Here is a 12,667-nt window from a genome sequence, read left to right on the forward strand (position 1 = left end):
AACTATACTAATAATTCATGGTTCGTCAACAGTGATCAGGAAGTTGGCAAAGGTCCTAGCTGAGTCCTTTCTTTTGTATCACTTATTCTTTTAATTTCTGCAATGGCGGAGTAGAGGATGTTAAAGCGGCAGGTGCCCAAATTCGTAAAAGGATTTTTTAAAATAATAAAATAAATATATGCCTGGAATGATTACTTTTGCAACACTGTTGAAGGCATATTAAAATGTATGCATTTAAAACAAACCCATGACTGAATATTCATCCTGCAAAAAAGAGCCATAAGAATCATAAACAAAACTTCTTACAGAGAACCAACAAACCCACTCTTAATCAAACTGAAAGCACTAAAGTTTAAGGATCTGGTTGACTTCAAAACTATTCAAATCATGTACAGAGTTAAAAATCAACAACTACCAGACTGTATTCAGGAGCTGTTCCAATTGAGGGAAGGTAAATACAACCTAAGAAGAATATCTATGTTCAAAAAACAATTAATGAGGACAAATGCTAAATATCATTGCATCACACCACAAGGAGTTAATCTGTTGAACAACTGTACTGAAGAAATGAAAACATGCAGAACATTACACAAGTTTAAACAGATATTTAAAAATAACACTTTTGACCAATATAGACAAGGTGAACAAAGAGGTGGACTGGGATAATTTGACTAGAACAGCTCATTGCTTCATCCTACACCCATTCGAACATTAGATATTTATTGTTTGTTGTATGCCTGAAAAAGGAAAGGAGAAAAAAAAAGGAAAAAAAAGGAGGAAGAAAGAAAGAAAAAAAAGAAAAGAAAATGGAAGGAAAATATATGTGTGTGTATGTATCTGTATATGTATACTGTATGTATGTATATGTGTATATGTATATATGTTGTTGGTTTTTAAAAATGTCTATTTCTATTTCTTTTATCTTTTTGCTATAATTTTTGCCGTAAACCACTGCCTATTTGTTTTCGCTATTTTAACATGTTTGAAATAAACTTAACTAATCAAGTTGGTTCAAACACTCCTATATGACAGCTTATTAATGATAGATGCGAAGAAGTGTATTTCAGTAAATTCTCCTCACGTTAACCAGCCCGACTCTTATCTACTATAGATCTTTGACTGAAGCTCAGCTTAATGCTGCTGACAAGGATGCACTCCGTCTGGCTGCATGGCTGACTCTATTGTTTTCATATTCATCTCTTATCACCTCTCCATAGAAGGCCTATTTGCCTCAGTCATAACATGCAATAAGAAGTTGCTGATATTGTATGGCTCAGATACTATTACTATGTGCCAACAAAGTAGTTTATTATAATTCACATATCATGTAATAATGCTGTGGCTTGGGATACATCATGCATTTAAGCCACAATTCTAGATAGCTACACATAAGCTTCAGATAATGCGTATTAAACACTGGTTTATGAAAGACAGTTTACATTCCTTCACCCCTTCACGCCCTCCAAATATACTGAAAAACTACAGAAAAATGTGCTTCAACTAAACTTTTTGCCTAAAAATATAATGGAATTTAGTGAATAGTTAACATTCAACATTCACGTAAATGTAGCTGCATTTACTGTCCTGATGCACACTTTCACCTGTTGAGCAAACATAACACATACAATTTAAAGAAAGAAAGGACTATAATTAATGCAGACCAATTTGATGCTAGAAACTCAGATTCATTTAGCCAACCTTGAACGCGCCTCACTGACTGCTTGTTATATGCTTGTTACTTTATAACTAACTTAAACAACTTGGAGAAATATGTTACATGACAGTGTCCATACCTGTTTTACACTAATACTAACATACTAAGATACATTTTCTGTCAGCTTCACTCAGTTGTGGCACTGAGTATATTGTTGTGTCACGCATGATGTTGCAGGAATAATAGGAATCTATTTATTTATTTAACAAAAAACACCCCAAAAGAGGAGAGGTTTCAAATAGGCAGGTGCTCAGCGCCTTTTGATGTCTACCTATTCATGTTCCTAAGCCACAAAGTGCTACGTAATACTCAGAATAAGGATAAATTAAGGTAAGAAGATTCTCCAGCTACACCAAATTTTCACCTCTGTTGCATGTGCATATTAGATGCCAACATGCATCTTTTGACACTGCTCAACCCTTCCAATGGTGCTTTAGTCCTCATTAAGCCTTAAGGTGTTCACAAGGTGTTAATTGTGCAATTACTTTATAACATTAGAAGCCATGTTAACTTGTTCAACTGCACTCAAACATACAGTGTCTAAAATTTTAAAATTGTGATATCTCTTTCAGATATGATCCATCCCATTGGACTGTAAAGCTGGAAAGTTGAACACAAGGTCACAACTAATACACAGTTTATAAAAAGCTGCTCTGACATGGACTTCTACTTACGCACAACTGAATGATAGAATTGAGTCAGTGGGATATCTCGCTTTTCGTTTGGCCCCAGGTGTCTAGTCACCATACCTAATCATTTGAGACAAACACATTATGCAATGTGAGGTACCCTCAACACCCTATGTTAGTCTGATATGAGTGCATCGTTTCAATACTCACTCCACTGAGATGATCAAATTAGGGAAGTCAAAATCAGAGAACTGGAATGTTTTTTAGAGGCTGTGGTTTGACATTTTTGGTATGGCATCCAACAGATTACATAACAGCCAGAGGATATTTTGGCCTTATGAAATAGAATAAGTGTGAATTATTATATGTAGTCAGTGAGGCTTTGACAATGGAATTGCGATAGATATGGGATATGTTGTTTTCAGATTTTAATATGAAGTACAGCAGTAGATGCACATTCAGCTTAAAATGTGGACAGACAGCCTCACAAATATTTTCCAGTTTAAAGGCCTTTAAAAAAGCCATCCATGGTGACATCAGGATAAGTGCTGCATTCACATGATGTTAGCATTTTGGATAAATGAGTAGTACTTTTCTTAGAGCATTAAACGATTGTTTCCCCCACTGGTAGGCTTGTAGTTGCACCAGATAAAAGAAAAATAAACCTAAATTAGCTATTTAATAATGTTACATATTTGTGATGCTCCATTAATAAGCATAGTATTGTCTGTTGATGTGCAATAAGAATGTCATTAAAGTGAAGTGTTGGATATTTGCCATGGAGAAACAACATGTTTTTCATTCCCCCCTATGTTGGACCACACCAAGGACATAAAGTACATATTACTGGTCCTGGTACATTGTGCGTAGTTGGTTACTGACTGTTTTATTCTCTGTGTGCAGCTGCCTTGTGTGCAGAGGTGGAGGAGCGGCTGGTGAGTCACCTGTTGTCATCGGACCGCTACAACAAGCTGATCAGGCCAGCTGTCAACAACAGCCAACAGGTCACCATTTACATCCAGGTGTCCCTCGCCCAGCTGATCAACGTGGTGAGGAAACACAACCACACACAAATCCACACATGCTCAGATTCATAGAAGCATTTTCTACTAATTTAAGATAATTCAAGAACATAGATGGTGGAGATTATTTCTACTAAAAAGAGTGAGTTCAGCCGCTGCCTAAATACTTGAGCCATCTTTTAGACATCAGCATACTGTATGTATAAACCTTCTGTCGGTGTGTGTTTCAGAACGAGAGGGAGCAGATCATGACCACCAACTGCTGGCTTACTCAGGTTTGTGCTTGACCTCTTGTTGTTCTTTATGTGTGTTCTTCTTGTGTGTTTATGTGTTTAAGGTCAAAACACTACCTCTTATTGGCACAACAAGTGTCTGACTCATATAAATCATAGTGCACACATAACAGTATATAAATATACACCATCATGAAGCTACATCAGCTCATGGCGTGACAGCATTTGTCAATTTTTATACATGTACAGTATCTTTATATATCCTCATCAGGTATGGAATGACTACAGATTAATGTGGGACCCTGAAGAGTACGAGGGAATAAAGAAAATCCGTCTCCCGTCACAACACATCTGGCTGCCAGACATTGTCCTCTACAACAAGTAAGGCTGCTTATGTGAGTGTGTGTGTGCATGTATACCTGGAAAACTAAGTGATTAAAAAAGGATCAGACAAAAAAGAGCAACTTTATTCAAATAGTGACAAAAGCCCAATTTTTCTAAAATGTTTTTCATATCCTCTTGTCACCTTTTTTAGGAAATTGAATACAATAGAAAAATATTAACACTGTTAGTAGTGACTGCAGACAGTCTTATGACGATGAGCAGTCTGTTAAGGGATGAGAAATTACAGAGAAAAAGAGACGGGAGGAGACTGAATTAATGATTAAATCTGCAGGTAAGGAAAAAGACAAAGGGTGATTATTACGGAGAGTTTTGACACAGCTCAGCTGTATGTCACACTATGGAGCTGGATATGTACATTAGAACAAAACAGTCACATTATATCCTTTACTATTGATTTTTTAATCAAAATCCATGCTCTATAATACCCCGACTGCATGCTCAATCTTACAAGCACTGTTACACGAGGCAACAAGACAACTATCCTGTGTTCAAATCGCTGACCTGAAAAGACCTTCACTTTGTGTGAACATCAAAAATGATCTCGCAGCTGTATAAAATGCCTGCAAGTGAAAAATCAATACACAGGAATCCCAATGCTTAGTGGTTAATTCAAGGAGAAATAAGCCCTGCTGCCTCGAGTGTTAACTGGCAAACATGAAAGCTTGCGGGCCTTACCCATATAGGTCAACACCTGGGTCTTTTTCCACCTGCTAGTTTCTTTAAAGTGTACACAATAACTGGGGGTAATTTGGGTTTAATGTGTTTGACTAATAAATATATCAACTTGACTCATAGTTGTCAGCTTACTGCTATTTTGTGTAGCTCTTGGGTAACAACGTAAAGACACAAAAGATATAATACAAAAGCCTGCAAAAACACAAACAAACAAAACATACAATTTATTATAAATACAGCATTAAAATTAAAAAAATGTTAAGCTGTGTTTATGCAAAATGTAGTTTCAGTTTCTGCTTCATTTTAGAAACACGGTGCTTTGATTAGTCAGTTTATAATGAGGGAAAGTTAGCCATTAATTACTCTACGTAATATGAGCACCAAAATGTATTTCTTTCAAAATGTAAAGATTAGCGATGTCACTGTTCTGTGCAAGCAAGCAAAAATCATACCCCGCCCCCCCACAAAAAACAAAACAAAAAACCCAATCAATTACAAAAAGCAAAACAAAACAGTGATTGAGTCAAAGGCTTCCAGAGGTGTTTTTTTAGTGCATAAAGTAAATAAATCTGAGACATTTGGGAATAAAATATCCTTAATTTGTGGTTTATCCATACCAAAACTGTTACTCTTAACATTTAAGTTGAAAAAAAAATAATCCTGCAGCAGCTGGGCTATTAGCTGGTACAAATTAAAGCAAGATCCATTTAGTAGCTGCTCTGACGTGCTCAATCATATCACATGATCTTTATCAGCAGTCTACAGAAACACTTGTGGAAGCACTCAAATATTTCCCAACTGCTGTTTCAAGAAACTCATCTTCCCACAATTTATGATATTTACTTTTTCCAAATGTACTTTCATATACAAAATACAATTAAAGGAGGGAAATATTGCAGGTAATTTCAGGTCTGATTTTGAAACGCTCACATTTACTTTTACTCAACCAGACAAAAATCTAATCTTCATCTTCTCAAACATCTGACAACCAGAGGTCAATTTTCAGTCAGATACAGGGGCCCAAGTTTGACCCCATTCTCTGGGAAGGTCTGCATTGCCATGGTAACTGAGAAAAACTGAGCAAACTTCATCTGCTGACCATGTGATATGATCAAAAGCTCCACAACAGCCACCAAACTGACACCGGTGGTGTGATGGTAACTTCAAAGGTCCTGATTGAGACTGTTTAACAGCCGCAATTGTGTGGACATTCAACATTTGTGTTTTGGTCAGTAATGTTATCCCACCATTTATACAGGGTTTGTACGCATTAAACATTTATGAACACAGGTTGCTGGTCAGCTAAAGATCGTTTAAAGAGCTTAATGGCTTAAGAAGCAAAATTATAGGAGATGATCAGCATTACTTTATGACTTCAGGTCGAGGTCTCAGGCACAGTCAGAAGCAGGTTGGGCCTCTGCATTTTTAATTAGTCTACATATTCACGCCAGCCCCAAAGCATTAGAGACTGAGTGTGATGGCTGGATTCCTGACCTACTTTATAATTGATAGGCCACTTATCTATAATGCATCACCTGCAGCATTGGTGAGATTAAGAAAAAAAGTCGGTCTCAGCAGATTTGGAGGGGGGGGGCATTGTTGCCATGTTGTAGGGGTGTGCCCCGATACAGAGCTCTTCTCTAGGGATGATAGTATATATATATAACTTTCAACATATATAGCTGTTGCATGTGTCAACTCTGCAGACACGTGTCATGAAAGCAAATTCTCAACACGCCATTAGCTCCACTCAGTGTGGTAAAACAGATTCAATCCATGCTCAGTTACCCCAACATGATGAGCTAACTCAAGATTGTAATGGATTCGACAAGTTATTACATAGATTTTAAGAAGTGACATGCAGCGCAGAGCCTCTTAGAGCATTTTCAGACCTGTACTGTTTAGTCTGGTTGAATTGGACTAAATTGGGTGTGGACCAAAACACCCATATCAAGACCCTTTGTGGATGTAGTCTTGGTCCTGTCCCAAACAAACTTGATCCAACCCAACTACAAGGCGTACTCTGCAAGGTTGAGCTAAACGACTCCTGTAGCAGGGTACACTGCATAAGTGAAGTGAATCCACTGATTTGGACTTTAAAACTACAAGTTTGAAAATGCCCTCAGTGAGCAGTATACTGGTTCCATTGTTCAAGCAGAACACTGAAATCATGCTTTAAACAGATTGGCGACAGCTGTTTCATTCAATGTTTCACCATCACTAGTTCATTTTTCGGCTATTTGGCTATCACCTGACAAGTGATGCCCAGTCATATGCATGGAAGTGTACAGCAAGTGTATTACCCTGCTAATACGCATATACCAATGCTGTTTGCTACCACAACACCCTCCGTCACCCCAGCTCCCTTTATGCTAACCTTTTTGTACTGTTAATTTGTTCAAGTTTTATTTATTCTCTCAGGAGAATCCTCATTGCTGCTCAGATTATTTGAGACACCTCAAAGAGAGGAGCCTTTTCTACCAAATCTAACTGTATAATCATATACTATAAATGATCAGTTCCTCAATATCCCTCAATAATTCCTCAGACTGAAGTACTATTTTAGTTTTAACATGTTTTTAAAAAAAGACTCAGCAAAGTAGGTCAGACATGACTTCCCAGTCATGTCCATCAGCTACTTCTGAAGGAACCCTGAGGTGCTCCCTGGCCAGATGGGATACATAATCCCTCCAGTGTGTTTTGGGTCTGACCCAGAGTGTCCTCTCAGTTGGATGTGACTGTAATACTGCTCCTCCATAGGAAAAGAAAGCAGGAGACATCCTAATTTCAACAAACAATTCCAACTACCTTTTTCAGTGCAAAGGAACAGCAGTTCTAGTCAGAGCTCCTGTTGGGTATCTGTAAATTAAAAGATATGGTAGTCTAGACCTGCTCTATATGAAAAGTGCCCTGAGATAACTTCTGCTGTGATTTGGTGCTATATAAATTAAACTGACTTGACTTGTATATGTTTGAGCTCCTCATCCTGTTCCTGTAGCATATTAAATGAATATCATGTGTGAAGATAATAGTGATGTGTATTTCATTGAGTGAGCGATCTTTGAATGGGACTTGTCAAAATCTTTACAGTAATCATTTCATTCATCCTTCTTCTTTCATTTGCCTTTCTTTCATCTTCTCCTGCTGTCAGTGCTGATGGGACCTATGAAGTCTCCTTCTACTCCAATGCTGTGGTATCCAACAATGGTGAGGTGGCCTGGCTTCCACCAGCTATCTATAAGTCAGCCTGCAAAATTGAAGTCCGTGACTTTCCCTTTGACCAGCAGAACTGCACCCTCAAGTTCCGCTCCTGGACCTATGACCACACTGAAATTGATCTCATCCTGCTCAGTGATTTTGCCAGTCGTGATGACTTCAAACCCAGTGGTGAGTGGGATATCGTTTCTCTGCCTGGACGCAAGAATGAAGACCCCAACGACATCAGGTACCTGGATATCACCTATGACTTTATTATCAAGAGAAAACCTCTGTTCTACACCATCAACCTGATCATTCCCTGCATCCTTATCACATCTCTGGCTATTCTGGTGTTTTACCTCCCATCAGACTGTGGTGAGAAGATGACCCTCTGCATCTCTGTCCTCCTGGCCCTTACTGTGTTTTTACTCCTGATCTCAAAAATTGTGCCACCTACGTCTTTAGCAGTGCCTCTGATTGGGAAGTATCTGATGTTTACGATGGTGCTGGTCACCTTCTCCATCGTCACCAGCGTTTGTGTGCTTAATGTGCACCACCGGTCCCCCAGTACACACACCATGCCTCCTTGGGTTAAACGCATCTTCCTGTACCGACTCCCTTCCTACCTCTTCATGCGCAGACCTGGAAGCTCCAACATCCGTGAGAAATTTCGGAAAAAACACCAGCAGCGATCATACTCCGACCACAAGCTACGTGGAGCGGATGGGGGGACCGAAAGTTCTGCAGGAATGGCCGATTCTTCCTCGTCCTTCTTTGTCAACGAGGAGTCGGCCAAACGCTATGGCTGGAAAATCAGCGATATGTCAGAGAACACAGAGTTCAGGAAGAGGATGACGCTCAAGTGCAACATTGATGTGGAGGATGCAGTGGATGGCGTGCGCTACATTGCTGAGAAGATGAAGAGTGAGGATGATGATGAAGGGGTAGGTGTTTGAAAAAAATTATTGAATGTGTACACTGATGTATTTAAAATATTTGCAGCATGATTCATGTTACACCAACAAATGCCTATTCTTGCCATTTCTGGATATTTCTGTCAGTTGGTCAGTCCATAGCTTTGATCTAGATTGAAGTAGCGCAACAATTATTGGTTGGCTTTCCATTAAAATAGGTATAATGGTCCCAAGAGGATAAAGTCTACTAATTTTTGTCATTCACTGTGATCATCTAGCACCACCATGATTCCCAGAGAATAAATACTTATGACTTTGTCTATCCCCTATTTTCATATCACACCTCAATTATGTAGATGTTTCATTTACTCGATGAACTGGAATAAATTCACACACTCCTAAACCCCAGATGTACACCACCAAACGGTTCACATTTATGCTTCACAGTGAAATGTCTCAACAACTATTGGATGGATAGGGTAGCCATAATATTTGGTACAGATGTTAATTTGTCCAACATTTAGTTAATGATAAAATACCTGCAAATGAAAGGAGAGCATGCTAACATGCTAAACAAAGATACTTAGTAAACAGCGTACCCTCAAAATGTCAGAATGTTTGCATGGCCATTGCAAGCATGTTAGCATGCTGACTTTAGCATTTAGCTCAAAGCAAGGTCAGGCTCCCAGAGCCACTAGCATCTCGCAGAGGAATCTGTGTTCATTTGATTATCTACATATGTTTAATTATTTGTATTGCGGTTGTGTTCTTTACGCACAAGTTACATACTTAATTTGGTTGCTCATTTATAATGATAGATATGGGAAGATTCTACTTTACATACAATAGTAATGAATATATTCCATTTCTACCAAGTCTATTCAGCTAGCTGCTACTAAATTCTACACACTGAACCTTTAAATAAATGCATCCTTACTGACTGTAGAACTGCAAAGACAAAATCATAAAAGTCTTTTGGGTCTGCAGATGTTTAATTTTCAGCCACGTACTGTCAGTTTAGTGGGTTTCATTATGTAATCATATTATACGTGTTATGAAATTGTTTTTGGAGTGTGTGCTTTCATGTCTGTAGCACATTCAGTGACTTTGTCTTTATGCATTTTGTTAGTTACACAAGACGGACTTCTAGGTTTTCAAACTTAGACTTTTGCATGTGATTAAATGCAATATTTATCACACCAGCATGAAGAAAAAACAGAAGCCACCTTGATACACAGTGCCTGCCCTCACCTTTAATTCAGTGACATGTCACAACTGTTATTTCAGCCAATAAATAAAAACTACTAAAGATGAAAATTCATATAAAAAACAAATTTGAAACCGGAGTGAATTGCATTCAGTTCACTTCAGTTCAGCACAGTAAAAACACAACAATGTTAATATTTAATATCAAACTTCTCTCTATTTCTCCCTGCAGATCATTGAAGACTGGAAGTACGTAGCCATGGTGATCGACCGTCTCTTCCTGTGGATCTTTGTGTGTGTGTGTGTGGTTGGGACGCTCGGCCTCTTCATGCAGCCTCTGTTCCAGAGTTACAACACCCCCATTATTGATGACATGGACCATAACTGAAATCCGATGCCTGAACTTTGATCTCAACATGACCCAGAAATCAACTTTGAGTCCCCCCAGAAACAGAGCTCTGATAACATTTAAACACATAAACTCACACGTCCGCCTCGCAGTGCACTCTCACTGGGAAATGATAATGATGCACTTTAGCCCTCCTCCACCACCTGCTCCCTACCTTACTTTCATTACCTGCCCTCATCTATTGCTCACAGAAGAACTGGGATCCATTCGCTTTCTGTGAACTTACAGGATAATTCTGGTGTATTTCAACTTTGTAATTTTGGCCATAACATTGTATTCACCATGATATCTGGAAATGTGGAAACATTGCTGTCTCTAAACCTTAAGGTTATCCAAACATGTTATAAAGGATTATTGCCAAACTATCTATCCATCACAGTTAAGAGGCTGTTCCTAGAGTATTACTTCAACCAGGGTTTTACTGTAGTTTTCCTGTGCAATGAAAGATTATTGCACACACTTTGGATTTATTTACAGACAAATAGATAATCTAGTTTAAATATATAATCTAGCTGTACTGTTGGCTATTTGGACTCATAAAATATTTTGCTTGTAAAATGGTGGTCAAAAATACAATAATACAATTAATGTGCCAATTTGTAATAAACCAGAATTATATTTTAATTCAAAATGTGGAGTGAAAAGCAATATTTAGCAATCATGCTCTGTCCTGGTCAACATAGACATATTCACCAAGAATAGAAATGTAGCAATTTTTAAAGAAATGTCTTTACCTGAAATGGTTGAACTGAAATTGTATTCACTCCTGTCACTGTTCTCTAAAGGTTTACCCAACTAACAGCAACTCAGGACTTGATTTTGTTTTCTGTTTAGACAATACTATGTTTCAGTCTTTTCTACGCCCATATCTTTCTGTTGTTATGGAATCTTGATGGCCCCCATAGGACATTATGTGTGCTAGCATGCATAAAACAAGGCTTTGTTTATATATTTGTTGTTAACTAAGAGAGAAATAGCCCAAAGATGAACAAAGCCACACATAAGCAGACAAGCACATTCTGCAGATAAGGACTCACACTAACAGCACATCCCTGATGAAAAGAAGATGATTCCCTTCTGTGTAGATACATAGAAGATGATCACCTCCCTGTGTCCTTTTGCCAATAGCACACATACTGTATAATTCTCTATTTGCCTTGAACATGAGAGCGAGAGGGGACACAAAACAGCTTTTGGTCTAATTGTTGTAATGTGCAAACGATGGATACAGGGGTGTGGAAGGTACCCAGCCTGTTTTTATCCTCACACACTCTAGCCTGAATGGATAGACTGATGCTGTTGTTGCTCACCGTGCTTCTTTTAAAAAGGTACAGTATGCTGGTTTTATCAAAGCAGTGCTCATCAGCATCCATCACCAAGGAAACCAGCAGCAATAATAGTGTACAATATTTTATACACATTGACCTGGAGGAACAGTCTGGCTCTTCACTTACTTTATCTTCCATCGTATTGTATACTTGATACTGCAGTCTACTCTCAGAGGCATTACTTAAATCTGTCAAATAATCATTTCTAAGCGGTATTATAACCTGTCACTGTCATAACACACTCATCCGTCACTGCTACCAATGTTAGCCAAGGAAAAAGTGTACTGTACTAATCCAGCCATATTGATTTCTTTCATCTCAAATACTTTGTTTTCTTGGTGGATGGGATAAAATATGCTTTTTTGTCTTCCCACTGGCCAGTCATGTTGCGTGACTTGTTGAGTTTTGTCTATCTAGACAATAAATGCTGCGAATACTGGAAGGGACTGTGATGGGACCTGATGTCTTGTTAACTTGATCAATAAAGGGAAATGAATGCAATATGGTAAATGGGCTACATTTATATAGCACCTTTCTAGTCTTCTGACCACCCTAAGAGCTTTACACTACATGCCAACATTCACCCATTCACACACACATTCATAGACTGATGGCAGAGGTTGCCAACCCACTCATCAGTTCTAATGCTCATTCACACATACTCACGCACTCACATTCATACACTTATGGCACAGCCTTCGAGAGTGATTTGGAGTTCAGTATCTTGCTCAAGGACATTTCAACATGCAGACTGGAGGAGCCAGGGATCAATCCGCGACTCTTCTGATTAGTGGACGACCTGCTCTACCTTTTGAGCCACAGCCGCTCCAACAAGCAGATCTGATTAATCAGATACACGTTAATTGGTCATTTTCTGCTGCAATCTTTCATTAAACATTATAAACATTTTCTGTATTAAGCCCTCTTTGAGGCA

General features: G+C 38.5%; 1 protein-coding gene across 1 annotated transcript; it reads left to right on the forward strand.

Moving 5' to 3' along the window:
* Positions 1–1,977: 1,977 nt before the first annotated feature.
* LOC133985494 (neuronal acetylcholine receptor subunit beta-2-like) lies at positions 1,978–10,384 on the forward strand. Its single transcript, XM_062425145.1, has 6 exons — positions 1,978–1,993; positions 3,247–3,392; positions 3,596–3,640; positions 3,870–3,979; positions 7,830–8,820; positions 10,229–10,384. The coding sequence occupies exons 1-6, from the start codon at positions 1,978–1,980 to the stop codon at positions 10,382–10,384; spliced, it is 1,464 nt and encodes a 487-aa protein (XP_062281129.1).
* The last annotated feature ends 2,283 nt before the right edge of the window (positions 10,385–12,667 follow it).

This window comes from Scomber scombrus, chromosome 9 (genome assembly GCF_963691925.1).
Source record: "Scomber scombrus chromosome 9, fScoSco1.1, whole genome shotgun sequence".
Lineage (NCBI taxonomy): Eukaryota > Metazoa > Chordata > Actinopteri > Scombriformes > Scombridae > Scomber > Scomber scombrus.